This window comes from Cygnus atratus, chromosome 2 (genome assembly GCF_013377495.2).
Source record: "Cygnus atratus isolate AKBS03 ecotype Queensland, Australia chromosome 2, CAtr_DNAZoo_HiC_assembly, whole genome shotgun sequence".
NCBI lineage: Eukaryota > Metazoa > Chordata > Aves > Anseriformes > Anatidae > Cygnus > Cygnus atratus.
Genome location: NC_066363.1, coordinates 148537639 through 148564395, shown reverse-complemented (window position 1 = coordinate 148564395; position 26757 = coordinate 148537639). Strand labels below are relative to the sequence as shown.

The following is a 26757-nucleotide window of genomic DNA, read 5'->3' as shown; positions in this document are numbered from 1 at the left end:
GGGGGGCCGGGCCAGCGCCGCGCTTCCGGCAACACGGCGCGCGCCGCCCATAAAGAGCGCCCGGCGCCGCCGCCGCGCCCGCAACCGGACCCGGACCCGGACCCCGACGGCCCCGAGCCCGATCCCGGCAGCTCCCCGCCGGCACGACCCGGTCCCACCCGACCCGATCCCCGCCGCCATGCCGTTCCTGGGGCAGGACTGGCGCTCCCCCGGGCAGAGCTGGGTGAAGACGGCCGACGGCTGGACGCGCTTCCTCGACGAGAAGAGCGGCGGCTTCGTCGGCGACATCAGCAGGTACCGGCACCGGCCGTGGTCCCGGCCCCGGTCCCGGTGTGGGTCCCGATCCCGGCCCCAGCCGCCGCCAGGGGGCGCTGGGTGCGGGGCGCCGCCGTTACGGCCCCCGGGGGGACCGGGGGGAGGACCCCAAAACGGACGGCGGCGGCGATTTGGGGTTGCCGCAGGGTCACCGGGGTCCGGGGGGTGGATATGGGGTGGGGAACCGGAGGCTCGACCCGTCGCCCTTCGGCGGAAAGCCCCCCTCGGTCGCCTGGGGGGCTCGGTTAGGGCGCTGCGGGCTCGGGGGGGGGGGGGGGGGGGGTTGGTTTTGGGGGGGGTGTTTGGGGCTGGGTTTCGTCCTGGAGCCGCTCGGAGAGGTGCTGAGCCCCACCTGGGGCTGTCGGAGCTTCCCCTTCTCCTAAAACCCCACCGGAGCCGCGCAGGCTCCCGGCTTCGTCACATGCTGTAAGTCAGCCCTGAGTCACCAGGCAGCGTCCTGCAGCACGGGAAATAAATAAACCCTAAAGCCGCAGCCTGGCTGCCCCGGTGCTGGGGCCGGGGGGGCAAAGCGGCCCCGGGTCCCCTGGGGCTGTACCTCCCGGGCTGGGGCAGGGGGCTGCACTGACACCCGAGGCTTGTCTCATACAGAAACAGAGCTGCAAAGCCCCCCGTAACGCCTTTCTGAGGCACGCTGTAATTTGGAAATAGCCCGGGCAGCAGCAGCCTTTTATTGCTCAGCCTGCGCGAAGAAAATGTCCAAACGTTCGCTGCCCCCTTGGCTCTGGGATTTTGCCCTTAAGGGAGTGCCACTGAAAATCTCCTGGCTCTGTGCTGCCTTCGCTGGGGAGCTCTGGAGGTAACCTGCCCTCCCCTCCCTCCTTCTCCGGCAGCAAGCGCTTCCTTAGGCTTCCCGGTTCCCCAGCTGGAGAAGTATGATGTGTCTGAAGCCATAAATCTTCCCCCAGATTATGAAGAGCTTCCCTTATGTGCGGCTTGATTAATCTGACTGCAGAGGGACTAAAACCCCCCGGGATGGTTTAAGCGCTGTAACACTGCGTGGTTCAGGGCAGGAAGCCTCGGCAGCGGTACGGGTGTAACCATCCCTGGTCAGATCGCCCCTGTCAAAACCAGCCTTTTCCTGCAGAGCTACGTCTTGTTTTCAGCTCTGCCCAGCGAGGTCTGGGCTTGTTGGCTGCGAGGGGACAGGAATGTACATGACAGTGGCTTGGAGCAAAGGGGGATTTGCTGTGAGCCGCGGATGAGATCCTGTTGTGCAAGGAGGCTTACGCGGCGGTTCTTTATCTTTCCCTCCTTTGTGCAAGCTCTAAATCAAGTTTAGAATGCAAAACATCTATTTTGTAAATAGGTAGAAAAATGTCTGGCTGGCAGGAGTTAGCGCGTTGGGAGTACTGAGGTTTGGCCTGGGTTTAGGCATCTTCCTCAGTAAAAAAAAAAGTGAGGAGGGTCCTGGACCGAGGTCCCTGTGGTGTGAGGTCCCGGTGCCTGACCGTTCAACCCTTCAAGGCTCCTTGGAGAACAATATGGAAATCTGTCAATACATAAACAGGGGAATAATCTGCCTCCCATGCTGGAATCCGTCCACCGCTGCTGTTATGAAGGCTTCGGGTTACAGAGTCATTCAGTAGGAAGTCAACAGCCCAGGGTGTGCTGTTGACATGTCAGATTTAAAGCAGATCCCTCGCGCTCCTAGGCTTGGGTTCTGCCGCTGCGCTGGGCTTGTTAGTCTGGCCCACTACCGATTTTCGTGCAGCTTTGATAAAGCAGGAGCGTGAACTTCTCAAAAATGTTTTTGACTGCCGTGTTCTGCTGTCTGGTTTTGGTCCCCAGCATGAAGCAGCGTAGACAGGGGAAGCGAGCAGCCGAGATGTTTTGCTCACATCTAGCTTCTGGCCTTGGGGACTGCCCAGTTCAGCTGGTAAGAAGTGTCCAGTTCCCCAGGCTGTGAGCGTTGTCCACCTGCATTTCTGTTTCCCTGTCCGTAGTGGTGGTGTGACCCTGCTGACAGCCACCAACCTCCCTCTCCCGGCTGCAGGCTTGGGCTGGTGATCGGATTTAGCAGCGGGGAGAAGCGAGGAGCCTTGTCCTGCAGGTTTCATTCCTTTGCAGGAGCCTGTGCTGAGTAGCTGTCAGGTGTGAGCAAGGCTGCGTGGTGCTTGTTTCTTTTGAGGCTAAAGAGTGTAAACAAGAGGGCTGCGGAGGAAGCAGCCTGGCTGCGTAGGGGTCCTTGTGGCTGCAGCACAGGAAGCTCAGCGCCGTGAGCAGCGGCAGGTTGCAGCAGCAGCCAGAGCTCCAGGGGTGTCCCGGGCTAGTGCTGCCACGGGTGAGGTGCCTGGGACCCTTCTTTTTTGATTTTGGGTCTGTAGGCAGCTGTCCCATCCTTTGCAAGCTGCTAGAGCAGCTCTTTTTCATCTCCCAGGTGTATTGCTTGTCTTTTTGCAGCACCTGTGGGGCATCCCTGTGCCCCCGGTGTGGGGGGGGGCTCTGGTGGGGGACCAGAGCTGGAGCCAAGAGCTCCTGGACGGTGCTGCCTTCCCCTGCACACCCCAGGCTCTGCGCTGCGGCTGCCCAAAGACTTCTTGGTTTCACATTGCTGCTCGGATCTGCTGATCTGCAGGCCTGCAGAATGCGGCGATCTCGACGCACTCGTTTAGCCTTTCATTGCCCTCAAAGAAAATAAGTGGTTACAGCTCCCTTTGCTAATGATAAAGCAAAGCTCCAGCAAATACAGAAGATGGAGTCTTAGATGAGAGATCCTAGCTGTTAATTTGTACAGTCACTGCTCTGTGGGCTTTGGAAAGCCACCGGTTAAGTCTGAACCTCAGCTGAGCTTTTCCTGTAAGCTTGAAAGCAGAATGTTTTGTAGGGACTCTGTTAATACTTTGTGTGTGAGTATGTGTCGTCAGATGTCTAAATATGTCCTGGCAGAGAAATCTGTCTCAGGGATCTACCACCTACAGTAGGAGGAAGTGATGTTACTTAAGCACAGAAACAGGTTAAAGAGGAAAAAAATGCTGCCCAACAGTGTCCCAGCCCTGATGTGCTCTGCCTGCTCCTGGCTGTTATTTGTGTTTTCTCCAGCAGAGATGGCGCGCTGGAGACTCATTTAAAAATAACATTATGGGATGCAAAACCTGCGTGCGGCCTCTAGAATGGTCTGCAGTGAGGTAGCTTCAGGATTTGTAATGAAAACCTGTGTATTTTCTCTCCTTGCAGGAAGCATAGTATTCAGCAGACTGCAGAAATAAATAGAATCCTTGCTTTGTATCATTCACAGCTTTTGTAAAAAGGAAGATCACAACAAAGAGAATCTCTTCAACAGCCTCAACTATGATGTTGCTGCCAAGAAGAGGAAAAAGGACCTGCTGAATAACAAAGCCAAGATTCAGTGTAAGATGTCTGCTTGGGCATTTTTTTAAACTAAGTTGTTGCAGGGGGAGAATGGAAAATGCTTCAGATCTATGGGTTTTTTGGATGGTGCTTGAGAAGTCTTCCAAACTATCTCAAAGGGCTTTGCGCCCATGTTTGACTTAAGTAGAGAACTTGGATACAGCTTAATGTGAAGATTTATGCCCCTGTTAGTAATCCCTGCTCTGAGGAGTTGTACTTGTTGTGTTCAAATTTTTGTCATTTGTATTTGTCAGAAGGAGGGTAATTTTTTCCTATGGTACATTCAAATGAACCAGTTCCAGTTTTTCCCCCTGTAGACTTCCTCGTGCACAACAGGCTAAATTTATTTTTCCTTCCATATGCACGCAGAGCTCTAATCGACATTACTGGAGGCTATAAGCCTGACCGTGAGCTTTGATCGTATCTCTGCGCACAGAGCGCGTGAAAAATGAACTGAGGCTTCAGCTTGCTCAAAACAACGGGAGGCTGGAGATCTTTCTGTGCACAGCGAGCGGCCGGGGTCTCAGATGGCACCCTGGGGGATAACGTGGGGGATCCTGCAGGGACTGCAAGTCCTGCGTTGGTCCGATTGCGAGATAGGTACTGGAGTTAGTGAAGGCTCCAAATGTAAACACGCACAGAGGAAATGAGTTACCATTCCCACACTAGTATTAGCTCACTGTGGATCCCCCAGGATTTTGGAAGCAGATGCCAAAAGCTGGCCCCTCTGTGCATTCGGTTCTCTGTGTGAACAAACAAATGTTACCATGACAGTTTTTGGCTGGATTCTGCTGTGACCGACTCGTTTAAAAGGGCTTGATGCAGGATCTGCATGCCTGCAGCTGAGGCTGGGTTTGTCCTTGGGCTCTCAGTACCAGGCAGACGTACATCACTGTGTCCTTAGGTGGAAAAGGATTCCAGGAGCACAGTGTGTCCTTCAAGGCAAGGAGTCTTGTAGGATGGAGTGTTCTTATTCGTATTACCTGTTGAATTGCCAGCGTGTGGTGAAAGAAGGGTCAAGAGCCCATGTGAAAGTTGGGAGGGAGAAGGGCTGAGCCACATAACTGCTGTTACAGTGAGGACTTTCCTGCAAACTGAGTGAGCAGCATGTGGTGGGTACAGGGAAGCTATTTTGGGGGACGGATGGGACAACTCCTATTTCTGAGGGAAGGGAGGGGCAATTGGAAATAGGATAATTTTGGTCCCAAATAGGTTTTTCTTTTTTAGCAAGTTAGCTGCAAGCATAAGCATGCTCCTCTGAGCCTGACCTCACTGCTAAAAGCTCTCTCCCACATGCCTGATGTCTCATGACATTTTTGCTCAACTTCAATTTTGACATTCAATCCCAAGCCTGTATCCAAGGTAATGAATAGTTAATAAAATCAATAACAACAAAACCTGGCTGTCAGCCATGCTTTGTTTGGTACCAAAGAAGAGGAGGTGCTATGGTATATCTGTAGCTGGCAGATTAAACATTTACAGTCTCGAGCTCTGTCACTGAAACATAAACCCTTTTTAAGGCTCAGGGCTGTCGTCTCAAATGAAGGAGTATGGAAACAAAGCAGCTCAGTAAGTTGCTAGTTTTGGTTTCAAGTTGAGCAGTGTAAACAAAAAAAAAACCTCCCTTTGTGATAAAAGGGCAGCGAGCATTGCGAGCAGAACAGAGATGCAGCCCTCTGCAGAGTAGAAGATTAACTGAGCAAAATGTGTTTTTAAACAGATTTCCACCAAGAGAAGTGGATCTATGTTCATAAGGGGAGCACAAAAGAGGTGAGTGCAACCGTAGGTTGTCTGTTCCCTTTTGCACTGTTTTTCCACACGGTGGAAGATAGCGAGCTGATATAAATCAGCAGAAGCTCTTAAGAGATAAGTGGAAGATCTGGCTTGTGGTTGGAATTGCAGTAATGATTTTAAGCCCTAATCAGGGAGCCAGGGCTTGCTGTGCGAGGCTCTATACATGTGTTTAAAATATGACTTGTTTGCTTCCCTCGGTTTAAAAAAAAAAAAGCCATTTGCGGACCAAGCCATAATACTGTTCTTGGCCTTCACCCAGCACAGTCCTAACATGGAAAATCGTTGGAATTCATCACAACGGCTCGCTTGGGCTCGTGGAGGGAAGCGGCTGCATGAAACCACCCTCTGTGAACTTGGGCTGTATGTTGAGCCCCAGGAATGTCAGACTCCTTCTCCCTCGTAAATTCTGGAGGGATGGATCTGAGCTATCTAAGGGTCATGAATAGAGCTCGTGTCACTTTTGGGAAAATACCATAACCTACATTGAACCGTGCCCACTCTTTACGTCAGTAAGCGCGGCTCCATGGGAGATGGGACTGCCTCCTCTGGCTGTGAGCGAGTCCCATGCTTTGTACCCATGAGCTTGCTAAATTGAGTTCCCCTGGGTCACGTCTTCCTGATGCTGTCTGGATTTTTGTCTGCCAAAACATGACCCAGACTGTTTTTTTTCGTAGCGCCATGGTTACTGCACCTTGGGAGAAGCCTTCAACAGGCTTGACTTCTCCAGTGCTATCCTGGACTCCAGGAGATTCAACTATGTCGTGAGGGTGAGTGAAAGGCCAGGGCTTATCTTGCTGTGGTGGTGGGGAGGGTTCTGAACCGAGCATCAGTCGCTTGATGGGAAGCACCAGCAAGGAAGAGGTGCATGTAAGGATGTTGGGCCTTGCTATGTCAAGCATTTGATGGAAGATGTGTGGATAGACCCCAAAACCTCTGCTCAGATCTGTTGAGATGGAGTGAGAGGGATGTGGTAGTGATGTAAAAGGTGGTTGGGCTGTCCTTATTCCAGCATTCCTAGTAACTTTCAAATATGTTATAGTGAACAGTTGATAGTTTCAGGTAATACATAATTTCAGTTGTGCATGAAATTCATGTTGGAGAAATAAAAACAAGTTGTTTCTAATTACTGTATTTTAAGTCCTGCTTCCAAATGCAGTTCTTGTGGTCCCAGGAGGAGCATGGACTCTGCAGAGGCCACAGAGCAGTGGGGACCTCTTTGCACAGGAGGCTGAGATACCTGCAAGCATGAGTGCTGAGGGGGGGTGGCATCCTGTGAAATGATAAAGGAGAGACTTCGGGGAGCTGAGTCTTTTGTGAATAAGAAGATGGGCTGAGCCTCATAGAAGTTGAAATGAAGGACTCAGGGATCATGGTTGCTCTTAATCCTGTGTGAGTGGCAGCGGTTTCAGTGGGTGAAGCATTCTGTTAGCACTGATGCTTTCAGTTGGTGGGAGTTGTCAGCCCCAGGTTTCTGCCTAGGTTCCTCATAATCTGACTTATCGTAACAGATCAGGGCTTCTCATTTCCCTCTGGGTTACCAAGAAATGGTGGTGTTCTGGGGTATCCCCTATCCTGAGGGCTGCAGATGGTTGTATGTTTATGCACATGTGATCTGCAAATGATCTCAAATTTCAGAACGCTTATCAAGTCTTGGAATTTAATAAGCTTAAAAAAAACCTGTTATTAGCTTGAGGCTGTTTATAAACAGCTCCTTTTTATATTTCGTCAGCTGTTAATCACTGGTGAGGCACCAGCTGTTTAGGTTTTAGGTTCTGAAGCAAGCAGCAGTGGTATTGCTTTCCCTTTGAGTCAAGTGTCCTGAAAAGTCAGGAAGAAATGATCTGAGCAAGTTCACTTTAGTTCACCTGTTGGTTAGGTGACCAGGAGCCTGTGAAAACCCTGTCACCCTGGGAAGGGTACAGGCACTGGGGGGTGATTACCCACTCACAGTGCAGGAAGGAAAATGGTAATTCCTTGGGTGAAGTGCCACGGTGGTGGTAAGGAGTGGGGACGATGCCAGAGGAAAAGCAGGATACAAGTCCATTGAAATTCAGGCTTCCACAGCTCTGTGAGTCCTGGGACAGCTTGTTTTCCTGCTTGCACAGAGAAGGTGGTCGCCAGGACAGATATTCACTGTTTTCTGATACTGAATATATACACCACCATGTCATCCTTAGGGCAGTTAGTTTGTGCCAAGGCAATAACCCTTTGGTTAAATATAAAGAAGGAAAAATAAAACATGTATTTGGTGCTCCAAGGATTACCTTGGATTTTTTTTTTACCTTATGACCATGAAAAACTCTGGAGACTTGTGCTAAGTCCAGCCTTAGGTCAGGCTCTGCCATGTGATGGGCTCCTGCTGCTCACACAATGTGACAGTTATCTCACACAGGGCTGCAGTGACTGGGCAGGAGGCCCATGAAATTTCTTAAAGAGCAAACTCAAATTTCAGTGTAGTTGGTGTGGCCTGGTGGGATGCTCAGGCTGACTTCTTTCTTCATTTTTCCTATGAGGACTTTTTCATAAAAGCATACCGAACCTGCCACGTGTCCCAAATATCAGTGTTCTGTATGGAAGTCAACTTGTATCCATATTTCTACAAATTGAGCTTCTAAGGATACAGCATTACAGAGAAGTATGAAGCTTTCTAATTGAGGCTGACTTGTGGTTTGGCAGATTAAAGAGATATTAAACCTGGTACCATGGATCAAATATAAAACTGACTTCTTAAATGAAGGGGTTGTATCGGCCAAGTCTCTGGTGAATAGTAGCTCATAAAATGCCTGATGTGCCAGATTCACTCATGAAAAGCTCTGCCTAGATGTGAATTCTGTTTATGGGTCTTTGCAAATTGCAGGCCTCCTAGAGCACACAGATGAGCAATCTGTCACATGGAAAATGCCTTGAATATTGGCAGGCAGAATTTTTTTCCCTTCCCTCCCTCTCCTTGTTCTCTCTGGTTCCACCCGTTGCTCAGAGGATCTGATTAATGTCACAGTATTTACTTCATCAAGCAAATCCTAAACAAGGAGGGAAACTGAGTTGGAATGAGGATGAGGATGCCCACAGAGAAAGAAGGGAGAGAAACAGCTACAGACCTGGGACTCTGCTGGCTATACCCAAACTTTCTCTGTAGGGAAATAAGATACGTTACTGCTGTTAACACAGGCTTTCAGGCTGACCATCAGCTTCCTCTTGCCTTTCTCAAAGCATTCCCCTATGAATGTCTCTGAACATAAGCGGTGTGTTTTCAGTACTGATTTTTTTGTTGTACAGAAGTCTAAGATATTCCTGGATTAAGTTCTTAGTTCCTAACAGTGCACTGATGTGTTACAAAATGGGTTCTTTCAGGTGAGGTGGAAGTGTAAGCACTGGAAAGCTTGTCAGGCTGTTTTTCATGGTCAGGTGCCATCAGCTGTAGCTGGTGAGTTCATGTAACTGAAGGAGGAGAAATCTTCCAACATCAATCTTGTCTTGACAGTGCCGATAAAGTACTGGAAGAGTAAGTACAGGTATTAGCACCATGACCTGTTCCTTGCTTGACTGTTTGAATTATACCCTCTACATAGACATTACAGGAAAATGTTCCCTTTTTAGAGCTCATAAGGAAGGTACTTGATTGATCCAGAAGATCTGAACTTTTTCATATTGAAGCAGTCCTGATTTCTCTGCTCTTGCAGAATTAACAAAGACTGGAAGTGTTCCTGTGAGCGTACGCAACATAAGCAGAGACAAGAGTGCCTGCAGCCCAGAAGTTGTTGGTTCTCCTCTGGGAACACTCTGTTCAGATGACAGTGAGGCTTTGCAGGCTGTTTCCTTCAGAAAGATTTGTCATATGATGGTTGTGTAGTAATGTCTCAAGGGAAGGTGCTGTTTCTGATCATAAAAGCTTAGGTCAGGTTAAGCTGCATGGGCACAGCTCTTGGAATAACATGATCTAGACAGCATGCAGCCTGTTAAAGTAGTCTCTTAAATTTGTTGTTTCTTAAGTTTTTATAGCCCTTAGCTCCAGGAGTCCTGGACTTATGCTGTGCTGAAAGAATATCAGCTCAATGCTGCCTCATGGAGATCTGTCAGCACCTGCACTGTAAATCATTATAACTTGCCCTGCTGTTGTTCTACCTCCCAGCTTACAACCAGTGTGATGTTTCAGCCACAAAAAGTGAAGGGCTGTGAGAACGGGGGGTGACAGGAGGAAACTTTCATTGCAGTAAGCTTCTCCAAGCAGCTCAGGTGTGAGGAGCCCCAGCCCTGAGGAGCTGGGGGGGGGGGATCCCACAGGATGCAGTCCTCCTTACCTACGGCAGGTGTTTGGGGCATTCCAGTGGGGATTTATACTCCAGCAGCTTGAGGCTTGTGATTTTTAACCATTGCTAAGCATTGCTGGGTTTGAGGCCAAGTTACACCCTCCTCAGTGCAGTGCAGGCCTGCAGAGGCCTTTCTGTCTCTGTGGGCCATTTGGGGCTGGATTGCCTGCACCAGGAGTATGGCAGAAGTTACCAGCTGGCTGTGGGGTGCCTGTAAGTGATGTGCACAGTGGTGAGTACAGAACACCACAGTTTTGGGGCCCTTGTTCCCTGCCCTGTGTCACTTGTTTCCTTTTTTCTCTCCTTCCTGTGGGGAGGAAGGCCTGTTGTGCTCCCCGAGCTACGTGGCTCACTGCGCTGACTGTTAGTAGGGTTTGAGCAGGAAACCCCATCCTCTTGGTGTGGGGAGGAGAGCAGGCTCTTGCCCTGCTGTGGAAGCTGCTGTTTCCTGCCAGCTCTGGAATGACCTGCTGCATCTCTTGCCTTTTCTCCTTGGCTGTTGCATACCCCTGAGAGTAAACAAAATAGTGGCAAGGTGACAGGAAGGGTTTTCTGGGGAAGCTGACAGCCCACCTTTTTCAACTTCTGAGGATCTGAGGAATTAGGATCTAATGCCCTCTTTTCAGGAGGGGTTACAGACTCCCAGCTCCAATTAAAATCAGCTGGAATGCAATTACTTAGTGTTTTTGAAAAGCAGGCCTTTTAAAATTGCTCTTAACCTTTCCCTTTGTGCTCTCCCCACCATCTGTCCCTCTCAGCTGAGCGTGGGCTGGACTTAATGCAACAGCATCATAACATGCTTACAGCTCTCCACTGTTTTTACCCTACTCAGCATTAATCTGAACCCATCAGTCTGCTTTTAGTCTGTATTATGCAAGTGACAACATTGATTTGTATCAGGCCGTAGACCCAAATTTGGCAGTCCATTAAATGAGGCTGTACTCTGGGGCTGTGCCAGTGCTAAAAGACCCTCAATTCACTGCAGTGTGTGGGGCATGGATGGGTCAGAGCCTGGCTGAACCGTATCCCTTACCTGTTTTACATGTATTATAGGAGGACAGAGGAATAAAAATGCCTTTTGGTTTGGAGGGCAAGCCAGCAGTCACTGGGGAGTGGAGTAGTCCTAGAACTATTCATAACATAGTTTTCATATGGAATTTCATCCTGTGTTTATTGCTGCAGGGGAAGGGAGGTGACACGTGACATCAGAGCTGGTTCACTGAACATAAATTGAACCTTGATAAACACAGGCAAGGCAAATTTGAGTCTGTTTGTCTAGCTTAATTTTGTACCAATTTAGTGTTCTTCAAGGAACTGAGATTTTTATCTTTGGTCCTCGTAAAGAATGGCTCTGGCTTTTCTAGCTCTTACAGTGTTGCATTACGCGATACTTATCACTGGGTATATTTTAGTGTTTTCAGCGATGGGCACAGCTTCGCTAACACCCAGCCTGGAGGAAGCTGTCCCTGTGCCAGTTCCTGAGCAGTGCAGTCTGGAGGCAGCAGTTGTTTGTGCACAAGAGCTGATCTGCGTGCATGTGTGCCTAATGTACAGATGGAGTCTGGCAAGTTGATCATGATAATCAAAGGTCTGGAGGCCAAATAGGTTAATGTAAGCAGAGTATCGCAGGTTACTTTGGGATGCTATTTCTTCTACTTCCTCCGATATTTCAAGAAATGAGGAAAAGATTTAAGACTTTGCAAGCATCTTGCAGACTGCCTTGTTTTTAAGAGTATCTGGGGTCTTCATTTTGCTGAGAGGCATCAGTGTGCCATTTTGCTATGTGCACCAAACACTATCCAGCTCTCCTGTATCTTGTTTCTACAAATGAGGCAAGAAAACAGGCAGCCTGCCCTTCACAGAAGTTAGCGCGAGCCTTTTTCCTCACTTTCTTTCTGTCACGCGAGGTGTAAGATATTCATGGAATGTAAACTCAAAGCCATCTGATGATGGCGTTGGCCTGGAAATTAAACTGAAGAAGGCAACTTCACTCTCAGCAACCTCACTGCTTCTAACTGGCAGTCACATGCCTGTGCCTGAGATGAGCAGAATGGGCAAACGACTGCAATAATTCTTCTCCCCAAGCTCTCTGCTTCATGGCAGGCTGACGGTAACTTTATGGACGCATTCCTGTCATTCTTAAAAGGGGGCGAACAGTTCAGCTCATGACTTATCAAGTCTTATCAAAAAACATCTTAGTTACTTGACACAAGTAGTTGCACCTTCTCTGTACTCTCGGCGGTGCCAGCAATGGGATACCGTAGCTCCAGACGATAAAGGATTAATAAGCTAGTCATGTGGTAACGTGTTGATTGATTTGTAGCATAAAAGGTTTTTCCTTTCCCTTCTAAATTAAAACAGAAGGCTATGTACATCCAAAACAAATGGAACGACATGTGGACAGCCTGTATTTATATAATGCTGGGGGAAGGGAGGAAGGCTTGGAAGATCACAAGCCACATGTTCTGCAGAACATGACCCATAGGAAACTTCCACGACTCTTCTTGCACCAGTAGAGAGCCCAGGCAGGAGAGGGCATCTGTCCCAGGGGAAACGCTTCCTTCAGCAACTGCAGCCCAAGTCCAGCATTCAGCTAGTACACAAGTCAGGCAATCAGCAACAGGAAGCAAATCGCAATCGAAAGTAAAAGTGAGATTTCCCTGGTTCGACAGGGAGTAAACAGGACGAACAGGGAAAGGTGGATGGCTTGGGATTGTTACAGCTGCAAGAACTGCACAGAGGGGAAGAAATGTTGAGGGAATAGGGGGTGGTTAGAGGTGGGGGGAGGAATGGTTTGGTTTTAATACAGCCCTTAACCTTTCCATCGTGGTGACAGTGCTCTGACAAAGCCCATACAACCAAGGCGTTTGACGTAAATTGCAGGGTCTGATTCTCATTACTGCCCCATCAATAACATCCCCATCCAAACCAGCGCTCGCTTGCGTTCCCTCATGACACTGCTTGTTTATGCCCCAGCGAAGGACGGTGACGTCTACCGTTCATTGTTCCTCGGTGTGAATAGATGCTGTCAGTCTGAGCGCTGCCCTGTGGTTTCCCTGCATCTCTGAGCCATGAAAACAAATTTTTCTCCCGAGTATCATTAGAAGGCCTTTTTTTTTCCCCACCCCTTTCTATGTGGATTTAATCATTTCTCCTCTGCTCTTTTTCTCCCCCCCGTGCATTAGTTTGCTGCCGTTCCATCTACCTTTTATTTTCATGCAGCAAACAAGTGCCCGGACTGTTTTGCTGTGTCATGTGATGGGAGTTAAGATTAGAAAGGTATCTCTGCTCTCTAAGGCTTGCCACTTCTATTTTTACCCACAGCTGCTGGAGCTGATAGCGAAGTCTCAGCTGACGTCACTGAGTGGCATTGCCCAGAAAAACTACATGAACATTTTGGAAAAAGTGGTGCAGAAAGGTAAGAAATGGAAACGAAGCGGGGGAGGAGGAGTTGGAATTAATGCGATGTACTCAGCATGAATGACATCCTCAGGAATACCCAGTGTAAGATGGGGGAAGAGGGGCCACCCCTGTTTATTCCTGTAGTTCAGTTCCACTTTCCTTTTTGTCAGTGAAGGACTGTAGAGTGGGGGGAGTGGGAAGAAATCTCCATATTTTGGTAGGTATCTGGGAGGCAATTTCTCCTTCTCCCACTTCCCTTGCTACCACTCCTTCATCCTGCTGAGTCCTATTTCTGACTGCAGAAGAGGCTCCTGCCCCCCAGCCTGACACATCGGCAGTCTCTGCTGCTCTGTCTCCAGTTTGCAATATCAAGTGCTCCCTCTCCTCCAGGGGGAAGTAAAGCTCGAGGGCTGTCTTCATCTCCCTGGGCCCCTGGTGGGGCTGGGTTGCAGCTGAGAGGTGCTGCTTCCCTTCCTGGTGCTTTAGCTCTGACTGAAGCCTGGGAGTGGAGAGCACCCTGTTGGGGAGTGCGTGCACGATGAGGCTGGAGATGCTGAGCATCTCGCTGCCCGTCAGCTGGGGTGGTCGGGGAGAGGCGCGCACACAACCTCTCACGTGTAACAGAGGGGAAAGCTGGCTGGTTTCCCAGCTATGGAAATGGGAAGTGCCCTAGAAAGGATGGGTACCTCATCTGCTTATCCTGGGAAGATCTCCATCTGTTCTCTTACCTGCTGTGCTTGGCTCATGTTTAAGTGCTTTACTGTCAAAACACAGGCTGGCTCTCTTGGCCTGTGAGATTACAGCAGGTAACTTTTCCCTGAGAATCATGTAGATTCAGAAAAGGATTTGTCAGCTTCCATTTCTAACCTTTCCTGTTCCCCAAAAGTCCTTGAAGACCAGCAGAACATCAGGCTAATACGGGAATTGCTGCAGACCCTCTACACATCCCTCTGCACTTTGGTTCAACGGGTTGGCAAGTCTGTCCTGGTTGGAAACATCAACATGTGGGTGCACAGGATGGAGACTATTCTCCACTGGCAGCAGCAACTGAACAACATTCAGATCACCAGGGTAAGCGCAAATCCTGAAGGCTAAAAATAATGTGGCTTCTTCATGAAACCTTCTCATGTGGCAGCTTTCATCTGGGTGACTATATCTCACTGTACTCCCGATGCAGGCAGAGTGCTGGAGAAGGACCTGAAGTTGCCAAAATAACTGGCTGCATTCCTGGAGTTACTTGAGTGCCTTAAATCAAAATAAAGCAATAGTAGCCATTACATGTCCCCAGCCAGTTCAGTGTACACAGTGTGGGATCATGTTCACCGTTACTGGTGGTGTGACTCCTTTCTGGTCTTGAGGCTCTGTGTGAACAGAGCTGGGCAGGAAACTATCTCCTCCTCCTGAGAGTCTTTAGAGATGAGGCCTCAGTATGAAAAGTCAACTCAATCTTTCTAAACCTGAGAAATTGCCCTCAAAACTTGTTTATCAGATATTTGAGGTTTTTAGATTTGTTTAATCTGTAAATTAAATGCAAATTTCCAAAGAGCTGCATAACTTCATGCTTCCTGGCTGAAAACATCAGTGATTCTTCCAGTAGTCTGGAGCTGGCTGTTCCAGCCAGACAAGTCCTGCTTTCACAACATCTGGTCCTCCAGCAGCAGCTGTGGAGCTTGGGAGAGACAAATGAGTTGATAAATTCCTAACCTGGCTTTGCATGTGAATTGAAGGTGAACTTTCTCCACTTCACCTGGAATGGGTGCTCACTCCCCAGAAACGCTAAAGCCTTCCCCCTGCGCTGACCTCCCTGTCAACGTGTCCGTTGTAAGAGTCTTCTACAGTGAACTGAGCTGTGCAATTCCCACTTGGCCATACCAAAGCATGGCCAGAGGGAATTTTAAGAACACCTTTTTCCTTAGTGGGTCAACCAGAAAGGCACTTCACAGGGGTTGAGCAGAGGTCCTGCTTTCATCGTTCTTCATCGCTGTGTTTGCTGGGAACATAAAGAAACAGTTTCCAGTCCTTCAGATGTAAGGAGTAATACAGACAGAAGGATTTGGGAGAAGATAAACTCCGGGAGGTCCCAGGGAGTCTGAAGAACCGCAAAATCCACATTGACTTATGTGGTGGTGGTCTCTGCCCTGCTGTGGGATGTGCCTGTCCCTGCTGGTGCCCAGCTCTGGGGAGCTGCTCAGTGCCTGGGCACTGCTGGGATCAGCTCCACTGGGGTATCTGTTTCCCTGACACCCTAGGTTAGGACCTCCTGCTCAACACAGTAAATACAGTACGGGTTTTTTCCCCTCACCTTTACTGACTCTCAAAACTCCCATAAGCATATCAAAGCTCTGCCTGCCCAGATAAAATTGCATCAAAATGTGCTTGTGAAGGGAACTGCCTTTTATGCACACAGTGTAGGTTTGCAGACACTTTTCTAAAATATAATAAAAATATGTGGAGAGCTTCCAAAAAAAAATTCACACCTCTGAAGATGGCTTCAGGTCAAACTAGAACAAAACCTGAGTTTGAGAGGAAGGCAGAACAAGCCCAGTTCTGTGCAGCCAGATCCTTACAGTGCTGAGCGTTTCTCATTTTTCTGGAGGGGGTAAAAAGCTTCACAACAGCCAAGACAGACTTTAAAAAAAAAAAAGCTTGCAAAACAGTAAGTATGTGCTAGAGTTGCATTAAAAAAAAAAGGCACAAAAAACAACTGTCCAGAAAGTGACAACATAATGATCTGCTCTGATCTAATCTGTGTTCTTTCTCCAAAGAAAGTAATGTTTGAAAAGTCCTGGAAAGGAGTACTGAGGGAAAAGTAGCAGCAGATAAGTCTTTGGCTCTGACTCAGAAAACCTGTATGGAGTTGTTTCAGTCACACTGGCTTCCTCAGAAATAAGACATTAGCATGTGCTTGCTTGATTTTGCCTTTCCCCCCCCCCCCCCCCTTGCTGAACCAAGAGCCTCTGAGCACAGTCCTGCCTGTTCTGCCCTGGTGGAGCCTGTGTGGGCTGCCTGCAGGAGAGGGCAAAAGCCATTGTGGCGGGGAGATCAATGGGAGGTGATCCAAGGCTGCGGTGCGTTCCTCCTGCCCCTAAAAACGACCTCAGCTTGCACTGATGGGCGGGGACACAGTCCTGCATAGCCAGCGGGAGGCTCATGGGCTTCAGGAATGATGGAGTGCTGCTCTCTGCCTCCTCTTCCATGTCCAAGTACACAAGTGGATCGCACCAAGCAAACAGCTGCATGTAGCCAGGCACTGTGCTCGCAGCTTAACCCTCAGCACGCAGCTGTGCAGAGCTCCTCTTGTCTCCAGAGCCAGCTGGTGTTAGGGGACTAGAGGGGGAGGTGGGGATGGCTGAAAGGTGGAGAGGGGGAGGCTGCTTGGGGCTGGGAGATGGGAACGGGATCAATTGTTTGAGGTTGGCTTTGGAACAAATACCCTCTGGAGGTTCAGCTCTTCTGAAGGGGTTGAAACAGGCTTCTGCCTTGCTGCTAGAGCTGGCCAAAAACGATGCCTGGCTTCAGCGGAGGGGTTCTTGCAGGTGCCAGGCAGTGCTGGGGGACCAGCCAGGCTGTATGGACCACCAGGAGTGCAGGCTGGTCCCTGGGGAAGGTGGGAACTATTTATGTGCAGTTGTGCTCCTCGTGCCCCTGCAGTCTCACGTGGCTGGAGATGGGGCCGTATGATTGAAAGCAGCCTCACACAGCGTTCCCCTGCTGCTGATGGCCCACGTGCTTCTTGTTTGAAACGGTTAACGGCCCTGCCAATCGCGAGGCGGGCGATGTGACTCTGCAACTTAAAAATAGCAGCATCTCTGTGCAGGGTAAACGATAGACTTGGCACATCTGTTGAACATTGTTTCTTCCTTGGGGCCCAATCCGCAAAGCTGCTGTTTGTCTTAATAAGGCTGGGGCTGATTTTGGAGCAGCTAGAGCCCGGGTTGTGGTCCTTGCTGATGCTTTGCTCCCGTGGGTACCTTGGATCGCCCCCGGGTGCGGGGTCTGCTGATCCATTGCAATTGGTTTGTCCTGGAGCTGTGCTGCTGTGCAGACTTGTAAAATAATCCTGACCCGTGTGTAGACCAAGAAAAGGTGAATTGAGTGGGAGCGGAGGTGGCTTTTGGCGCTGCAGAGTGTGCTTTGATGTGGCTGAACAGCCTGCGAAGCCGCGGCTGCAGCTGGTGGGAAAGGGGCAGGTTCCTCAAGCGTTCGGAGGAAGGGTTAGCCCTGCCAGCACTGCCTTGGGAATCCGTGCAGGGAAAATCCTGCCGCGGGTATTCATCGGCCGCCGCTGTGGTTGCAGTGGGATCTTGTGACGGCGTGAGCTGAAACACGTGTTGGAAGAGCACGAGCTTCCCAGCAGCGTGGGTAACAGAGGGCTGAAGTTGGGAAGCGATGCCAGTATCCCTCACGTTGGGGGGAGGATGGTTAGTGCCTGCTACCACGACGTAGCCAGTGTCCTGCTGTAGTGCAGGCTGGTGGTGGTGCTTTCTGAGGACAGTGTCTTTTCAGTATGAACGTGGGATAGATGAGAAGAGGGGAGAGAGGCTTGGACTGTGACTCTGCTTCCTACTGCTTTTGTAATACGAATGAACGGACCCTTCATTGAAGAAACCTCAAATTCTTTTCAGAGGAAGGTCACATGTCTCTTTGTTCAGAAGAAGGAGCTACTGCTTATTTTGCGTGTGAAGTGCAATACTTAAAAAGTAGTAACTCTACTGCAAGTTAGAAGTACTTGGGTTTCCAGCTTCCTCTGAGCTCAATTTTGTCTTTTTTTTTTTTTTCCAGCCTGCCTTCAAAGGAACCACTTTGACAGACCTGCCACTCTGTTTACAATTAAACATCATGCAGCGACTGAGCGATGGGAGAGACCTGGTTAGCCTCGGTCAAGTGGCTCCCGACCTGCAAGTGCTCAGTGAAGACCGGCTGCTGTGGAAGAAGCTCTGCCAGTACCACTTCACGGACAGACAGGTACGAGGAGAGGTGCAGATCGCTATCAGTTGCCTGTTGCAACCTGTTAGCGAGTGCGTCTGTATGGGTAGGACACTCTTACTTGACTATCTTCTGGACCCGTGGGCTGTGCTGCAAGCTGGTAACACAGGCTGGTATGAGAATGGCTGTAAAGATGATTTATGAGGAGGGTTCTGCATGCCACAGCAATGATTCCTGAAATAGGAGTCTAAGGAATTAGTCACAGGGTGAACTTCTTCAGCCCTAATCCAGGTGGTAACAACTGCAAGTCATGGTTGCTCGTCCCACGTGTGCAGGGAAAACGTGCAGCCAAGCTCCAGCCTTAACTGCAGCGTTCTAAGGACTGACACCCTCGTGGAGAATCTCTGTGGATGTGGTTTGTGAGCAATGTGTTGTACTCCCCTGCCCTTTAGAGCAAGAAATCCCCTCTGAGCTGTTTCGTGAGTGACAGGACAGTGTGTGGAAACCAGCCCTGCTGCTACCCAAGTTGTACCTGTGTAAAGATCTTTGGCCTTTTGCAGGCTGGTAATCATCTAGGGTCTTCTAAAATTAAAAACAAATGGAAAGAAACAAACACCTCTCTCTTTATGGATGATGTTTATATGGGGGGTGTCTATATCAGATCTCTGCACTTCAGGAAACATGTGCCAGATTTCCCTGCTGACTTGCTTTGTTTGCTCGCTCTGCATCTGACTTTGGAAGTGACTCTGGGGAAGTCGTTTCTGTTAAAAAGTATATTCAAATCCAATTTCTGCAGCTAATGAACCCAAACAGAAAGATGGAGGCCTCACAAGCTAATGTGACAAATAACTGACTTGAACTTTGGAAACTGTTAAATGCAGTTCCACTTCCCTGCCAGCCCGAAACAGTGGCTAATGTAGTATGAAATAGCTCCCGGGGTTTCAGGCTTTCATACAGTAGTAATTGTGAAATGAGGCTAGACCCTGATAATGGTATCAGGTGAGGCTGTCGCTATCAGGAAGCCTGTTACAGCTGGGCATTCAGAGCAGGAATTTTCCTGGTGTTACACGGAAACTGTTATGTGACAGGCAGGGATGGTGCTTAACTTAAACTTAAAGCAAGAGAGAGAACAAGATGGGTGGAAAGAACAAACCATGATTTTTTTTTTTACCTGCTGCAATTACCATCATATTATTTTTTTCAGATTCGTAAACGGCTAATCTTATCTGACAAGGGACAGCTGGATTGGAAAAAGATGTATTTCAAGCTTATAAGGTGTTACCCACGGAAGGAGCAGTATGGTGACACGCTGCAGCTGTGCAGGCACTGCCACATCCTCTCCTGGAAGGTAGGAGGTGGTGGTGGGACAAACTTGGTTGGGGTAGGAGCTGCAGGGCACCCAGTGCTTCCTCTGATTACAGCACCTTAAAGAAGCTGCAGTTCCTTTGCCTTGCACGATCGGGTGTTTTCCTACATCTTAATCCTCCCTCAACTATTAAGACCCTTTCACCATGCTTCAGAGATTCCCATCTTGTCTACGCTGAACAAGTTATTGCCGTCAAAGCCAGAGGGGAGTGAGATGGGCATATTGTCAGGCTACTTGTAGCAAATTGCATTAGCACTGCCAGCAACCCCTGCCACTCGTTACGTGGAGGTGAAGGTCTTGGCAGTGGGATTAGCAAGAATGAGAGCTGATGGCTATAAAACAGCCCACAACACGATTCTGCTGGCCTCTGTGTTGATACCCACAGCACATCTCTAGACTTAAACTCCTTTAGCTGATGGTAGTCTCCGACCTGTAGTGCCTCAGAGAATAGGAGGAAAGAGTGAATTGGATTTTTTCTGGTTTGATTTTTTTTCTGGTTTGATTTCCCCGGACTTCACAGTAACCCCTAAAATATGAAGCCCAATTCAGAGCTGTCTGCTTTGGCAAGAGTGGAAATATTTTGGGCTCCGCTCTGTTTGCAAGCAGGATGTCTGGCGGAGTGGCAGCACTAAGTTGGCGCTTAGGTGCTCTGGCACCCTTTCTGCAGTCTCTCTAAATGGAGTTGTTTTCTCCTTTCCCAGGGTACCGATCACCCTTGCACAGCCAACAACCCGGAGACGTGCTCCACCTCTCTTTCACCGCAAGACTTTATCAACTTGTTCAGATTCTGAACTTGGATCACCGCAGCTTACGCGATTCTTACAGGACACTTTATGCCACTGAGCTTGGACACTCCGTTTGTAAATAGTGTAAATATTCATGTTTGTGTGAAGCTCCTGAGTCAAGGAACAAGAGGATTTCGGAGATGAAAGGTGAAATTGCTCACTGACGTGCAGCACTTAAGGAATACAGAATTCCATAGGACTGGTATATAAATGCAGCATGTTGTACAGAGTCCCTTTTTTATGATCAGAGTACAAGATACAGGGCAAAACCTTCATTTTCGTTTTTAGAAGTTAAAAATGAATTTGCCCCGCAACCATTTGAGAACTTTTCTGGTTTGTTTCTAATAATTGAGAGAAAGCAATATGAGGCTAGGACTGTTGGAACTGTTTCTCCATCTGGTTTTATTTAGCATACATATTTATAAATATGATGTTTTTAAAAGTATTTATGAAAAATATCCCTGTGACAAGTTTAGTAATACTTCTGTTTTTAAAAAGGAGACATCCTGAAGTACTTAGCGTGGAACTCTAGCCTACTTACAAAAGAATCGCACCATACCACTTTCTACCTCTAATAGATTGAGTACCTTTCAAACAAAAATCCAGCGTACAATGTGAACTTTTGTATTTTGTACAATGATTTAAAGGGAAATGTTTGTGATAGTAAGCATCTTTTCTTGCATTAATGCTTACCTCTTTACATTAGTTTTCTTGCTCTACTCAGTGCTTGAATGCCTAGATGATAGGCACTGTATAAATACCTAAGACTTTACTCCATCCTCTTTTAATATGTTGGTTTTATGAAAGATTAAGTAAAAGGGAAGAGAAGTCAGGAGGATGAAGATTATCTAAAAGGGAGGAAGTTCTGTTATAGGGAAACAAAGGACTGAGTTTAATCTTGCAACATAAATTCATATCAACTCCGCTAGGTTAATTGCACTGGATGAATTCCCAAGTGAGGTTAGAATCTGGTTCAAGCCCGTGTCTTCCTAGTTTTCCAACATATACACACTGCTCTGTATTCCCACTGCTGTCAAGTGAATTAAATCATCTTGGAGCTGGTAATTAGTAGGGAGATTAGGGCTGTTGAGTCTCGTGAAGCGATGCGGTTTTTATTCCTTGACAGACTGGCAGCGTTCTGTTTAATTTCAGACTATGGGAGTTCAGGGTGGTGAGAGACCATGAAGAAATTGGCCAGCATTTTGCTAAAAACAGCACTCAAGGCTGCGGAAAGTGAGGGATTTCTAATATGGCACTCAACCTCTTCTGTTATTTCTGTGTGCCAAGGAAACGAAGACCCAGTCTAGTCCCTTCGGCTTCCAGTGCTGACCTTCTTTATGGGATCTTTTAGCACTAGCCTAGAGCAAAGTTTTCAGTCCTGTGGAGCAAGTGGCCAAACTCCTGACATCGTTGTGGCCGTGATTTGGCTCACGATCTCGTAGTGAAAAGCGGAACCTTATATACATGCACCATGGTGGAACTAGAAGATTCCAGCTCATATTTAACCATTTGAAAACCTGCGGTGGAAAGGTTTTGCCATTTGCCAGTAGATTTCCTGTAATGCACTTTCTCTGTGCGCAATGGAAGCAGGATACCTCAGGAGGGTAAAAATTAGTGGGTTGTGTCTGACCATGTACAGAGAATTGAGGAAGAGGAGTACTCAGGACAATTCAGGAAGAACTACTTGAGTTAGTATTGTTAAATATTCTGTTCCTTTTTTTTAATGTTTTTATAACTGACTTTCAACACTTTTCTGCAGCTGTTTGTATTTTAAAAAATTGACAGTATTTGCGTTTTTGCAAACTAAATCACTTTGCATACCCTGGAAGAAGCTCAAAAAGGGGAAAAAAGTTGCCTCTAGATGGAGCAGTGGGGAAGAGGGGAAGAAGACTGGGAAGGGGAAAGGCAGGAAAAAGTTGACAAGAACTGCTGTTCTCCTACCTTCCCCCAGCAAACCCAAGTTTTTCCTTTTCTGGAGAGCTCTGTGAGCCAGTGCAGCCCTTAGCCATGGCCAAAAGCTTGGCAATATCCAGAGACAAGGAGAAAACCTGGGATAGGAAATACTATTTTGGTGTTGATGCTCTCTCCGTCAGTTTGCTGGTAAAAATAAGCCTGTTGATTATGTTCATGTCAACTGAAAGTGATTTAAAAGCTGATGCCTTGGGAAAATCATCTTGTGCTTGTTTTGGGGGGATGCTCATGAGTAAGGGAGGCTGGTTTCTGTTTTCATTCCCGCAGTGATATCAGCGGGTAGATGAGGCTGAAATCCGCCTTGTCGAAAGAGGATGCTAAGGACAGGAACCTGCAAGTGAATGAAGTATTGCCACTGTCTTGGGAGACTCTTGTTGTTTTTTCTAGTAGTGAGAGGACTCGCATGGCCTTCACCGTCACCATCTTCTGCTTCCAGCTCTGACGCAGGAGTGGTTTGGTTTGCAGTCCTTCTGCCCCTGCCATCTGCAGTGAGTCAGCCTCTCGTGATGGAGGTGGCCTGAGCTGCTGGGGGTTTCTGTGTAGTCTGAGGCCCTACTTGCCAGGTGACACTTACCCAAACAATGAGATTGTTGCACTGGGTGAATTTTAAGCTTGGATTTATATCCAGCCTGCATGACAAGACAAAACCCCAGAATTTAGCTGTGGTCTAGGAACACCTCAGCTCTCACCACTGCCTCTATGAGCCCTTCACTTGTTTTGAGCAAAGAGTCATGCCATGTCCCCTGCCCAGAGAGCACAGGTGATGCTGACAACTTACGTACAACTGAGGCTCCTGTTTGTAAAAGTTAATTTCAATTAGTGTTCTTGTAGCACAGGGTAGATCTCAAAGGGTCAAATAGCTGAAGATCAATGTGTTAATCCAGGCACTTGTGTGTTGCTCGTCCTGAATCCTGGGATGATGATGTTGGTGTCCCAAGTAGCAGAAGACCAAGCAGCCACTGTGCTGGAGAACAAAACTGTCTAAACAAAAAGCAGAACATGCCTCAGTCAGTTACTGCCTCAGTCACCATCTTACCGCTCCAGCAGCTGTCAAATCAGACCCTGATCTCTTTGGGAGAGTCATTGTTCCTCAAGTGGCTGGTACAGGGAGATACTGTGGGAGATTCGGTTCTGTTTTGTGCATTTAAAACAAAATGGTGTTGCATCCAAATACCTTGGTCTAACCACTTGAAAACAAAAGGATCAATATTCAGCAGTGCAAGTGCATCTGCTTGGCTTTGGATGGCAGAGGAGCGAAACCAGCCGTGATAGCTCGGGACCCCAGAAAGGATGGTGTAAGGCTGCTCTCTTGCAAAAAGGACCTGTATTTTAGGACAACTCTGGCAAAGCCTACTGTGAATGGAAAACAGGCTTTTACTGTTCGTATTTTGGAATCGAGTGTTCTTTTCAAACAGCATCTCATCCTCAAGTTGGTGGCTGTGTTCCCATTAAAAATGTGTCGGTTCTTATACTGTGAAAGGAGGTTCTTCCTCTCTTTGGGTTTTTTTTTCTGCTGCCAGTGTATGCAAAGAAATATCTTTATCTTCAGAGGTTTTTAAGCAGTGCAATGGTGTAGAGCATGGCACTGTGGAGAGGAAAAACAGATCCATGCAGGGGAGGAGGCTCAGAAAGGGAGAGATCTTTCTGTTCCAGCTTTCTGTAAGAGGCAGGTGTTCACAGTTCACTTTCATGTGATAGCCACTTCAAGAGGCACCATTTCAGCTGTACATACCTTAAGCCATTTGTATTAACTACGGTATGGTAAAGTTTGATCCTAAAATGTGTGCACCTCCTCTTACGTTGTTTGGGTTTCTTTTATCAATTGTGAAAGCTTCTAGATCCTTCTGTTTTGTAAAGCGATGAGAAAAACTTCTATTGCTCTGAAGACATTGCTTTTTTATGTAAACATTTAATTGCACCCTGCCACTTTCTGTGTATGAGAGTATCTTTTCTATCATTTTTCTTTGCCCCCCCCCCACCAGGTTTTGAACTGTTTGTGTTCCCGTTTGTTTGATTGCTCTCGCAAAGCTCTCTCCTCCTAGAACATACACAGGTACTACACCAGCTTTTCCTGCCCAGAAAAATCCCTGGCCTTTAGTAGCTGAAATTTGATTTAGAGCAGGAACACTTCAGGTTCTGTTACGTAGCTAGTAAATCAGATGTGCTGTTTCACGCTTAGGCGCTGTTCAGTACAGCGAACCAGCGCTGTCCTCTGGGGTTGTTCTCAGAAACCTGTTGCACAGCTTCCCCACAGATCAGCACCTTGCCAAAAAGAAATAGCTTTAAATTAAAATGCCACTCTTCCTAGCTGGCCTGTTAGCAGAAACAGAGACCCAGCGGAGCTGATGTCTGCTCAGGTTGATGAAGACTGCCAGTTACAAGGTTGGGGACTCTGGTGTTCTGCCTGTGCTGCTGTTTGCAGCTCGTTGCTTGTGATGATGCTCATTAAAGGGCCCCAAAGACACAACCAGGTGTCCGTGTAACTGGCAGCATGTGGCTGCTGGGGCATGAGCTGCTTTTCCAGTGCCTGATTTCAATCCCCCATCTTCCTCCACTGATTTCACTGACAACAAACAGGCCTTGCAGGATTTGGCCCTAGGGAGCATAAATCTTGTCTTTGACATAGGTAGTCTACTGTATTAATATCATGAACACCAGAGAGAGTCCCCCTCTGTTGGCCAAGCATTGCCTTTTCTCCCTCTGGGAGGGCAACTGAGGGTAAACTTTGCATTTCTTTAGCTATTATGAGCTGTGCAGAGTGCTAACAGGTCTGCTACCGAGGGAGCATTTTAATTTGAAATGGCAAATATGCTCATCTTTAGGAACTATCTGCAGTAATTATAAATACTTGTATATGGAAGAGAGTGTGTTCTGTTTTGTTTTTCTTTAAAGTTGTAAGTAGAGATGATATGAAGTGAAAGGCATCCCGTGTATAATACGACTTCTGTTTAATATTACTGTGTGGTTAAAATCCTTCCATTATAAATTTGCACACTTTTTCCTCTTCCCTTGCATGTTCAACTCTGATTTTTACAGCTGTTCTGTGCAGACAGTAATGTATTTTTGTAAAACATTTTTTGACACTGAATTGCAATAAATGTTCAAACAATGTGAACCACAGAGTTGGTTGTCTCACTGCTTCCAAGTTGTTGACCTTATCAGCCTTGAGCTTCTCGTGACTGTAAGCAGAAACTCTTCTGCAGGAACATCCAGAACTTGGGCTGTCATGGCACTAGGCACATGGGGAATGTCCAGGATAGAGCTGTTACTTCACTGCAACTCGAAGGAAAATGAGGTGAATGGAGCACTTGCTTCTAGTAAAACTAGCGCCCACCTGCAGCTCATGCACTTGAATTTGCACTCTACCAAAGCACAGGAGTGATTGTTCCAAAAGAGATCTCTAGCGCTTGCACTGATCTGATAGCTTCACTTCCTGGCTTACAGAAATGTTTTTCTAGCGATGTTATCCAAGTGACTTTGATTTATTTTTATTTTTGTCCCAGTTATTGCATCTGGTTAGTCAGCACTGCAATGCTCAGACCCAGGCTCCTGGCCAGAGGGAATGCAAGCGAGGAGCCCACTGAAGGGAGTCTCAGTAAATTGGGGAAGAAGTAATAATAGAGAAGGCAAACATGTCTCAGGCTGGGACGGGATAAGTTATCTTGGTAAAACGGGATGACTTGCTGCATGGAAACCAGCTATGAAAACAAGAACAAAAAGCAGATGCTTTGTTTTTCAGTTCATTTTTACTGTCAGGTAGGGTGTTTGAGCAGTTGCATGTGTCTGCGTGTGTCTTTTTGTGGTTATGCTGTATCAGGAGTGTAGTGAGAGGGTTGCATCCCCAGTCTTCGGAACATGGGACAGCCTGCAAGATACTGGTCTTAAGCAAGGCAGTGAGTAAGCTGTTCAAATGCCCTTCTTAAATTTCTTGGAAGTACTCAATTTTGCATATTTTTGTAGACTAAATCCTTTAAAGGGGATACTTGGTCTTTTTAGGAACAGGTGGGTCGGTGAGCTCTGTCCGTAACCCTTTCAGGTGACAAAGGTCTGGCCGTGCCTTTTCCCATTTTCATAGTGCTGTCACCGTAACACCTCCAACCTTCCAGGAGCTCACCAGGACTGGAGCAGAAGCAAGCACTGGAACGGGCTGTCCAGGGAGCTGGTGGAGTCCCCATCCCTGGAGGTGTCTGAGATGCTTGGATGTGGCACAAAGGGACGTGGTTTGGGGATGGGACTCAGTAGGTCAGGTTGGTGGCTGGACTTGATGATCTTGAAGGCCTCTTCCAATTTAGATGATTCTGTGATTCTACGGATGGTCCAGCAGCCTGAAGGAGGCCCTGCCTTGGTCAATGATAATGTGGCACCTGCTTAGCTCTAGTGAAACAATTACTCAGGGAGCTCCTTGGAGTGCCCTCACCACCTGTCTTAAAGGCCAGTAAAGAAGTAGAGATTAGGCAAAACCATTCTGAAAACTACTTGCACAACACAATTTCGGGTTATGACTCTTATTTGCCCCAACTTT

At 47.8% G+C, this 26757-nt stretch overlaps 1 protein-coding gene across 2 annotated transcripts; it reads left to right on the top strand.

The window, feature by feature from the left end:
* On the top strand, positions 1–25356 carry FBXO32 (F-box protein 32). 2 transcript variants are annotated; one of them, XM_035556202.2, is made up of 9 exons: positions 1–294; positions 3572–3684; positions 5405–5454; positions 6153–6245; positions 13110–13203; positions 14074–14258; positions 17970–18152; positions 19318–19461; positions 20181–25356. In XM_035556202.2, the coding sequence occupies exons 1-9, from the start codon at positions 179–181 to the stop codon at positions 20268–20270; spliced, it is 1068 nt and encodes a 355-aa protein (XP_035412095.1). In that variant the 5' UTR covers positions 1–178; the 3' UTR covers positions 20271–25356. The 2 variants fall into 2 exon arrangements, with proteins under 2 accessions (XP_035412095.1, XP_035412096.1); XM_035556203.2 differs by lacking the exon at positions 1–294 and adding an exon at positions 1048–1132 and having other exon boundaries at positions 20181–25349.
* The last annotated feature ends 1401 nt before the right edge of the window (positions 25357–26757 follow it).

Excerpts from the sequence above, each read along its gene's own strand:
- FBXO32 (XM_035556202.2), top strand. The coding sequence starts at position 179 with ATGCCGTTCCTGGGGCAGGACTGGCGCTCCCCCGGGCAGAGCTGGGTG. Across the intron at positions 5,455-6,152 it reads ATAAGGGGAGCACAAAAGAG|CGCCATGGTTACTGCACCTT; the intron begins GTGAGTGCAACC and ends TTTTTTTCGTAG. Across the intron at positions 18,153-19,317 it reads ACCACTTCACGGACAGACAG|ATTCGTAAACGGCTAATCTT; the intron begins GTACGAGGAGAG and ends TATTTTTTTCAG.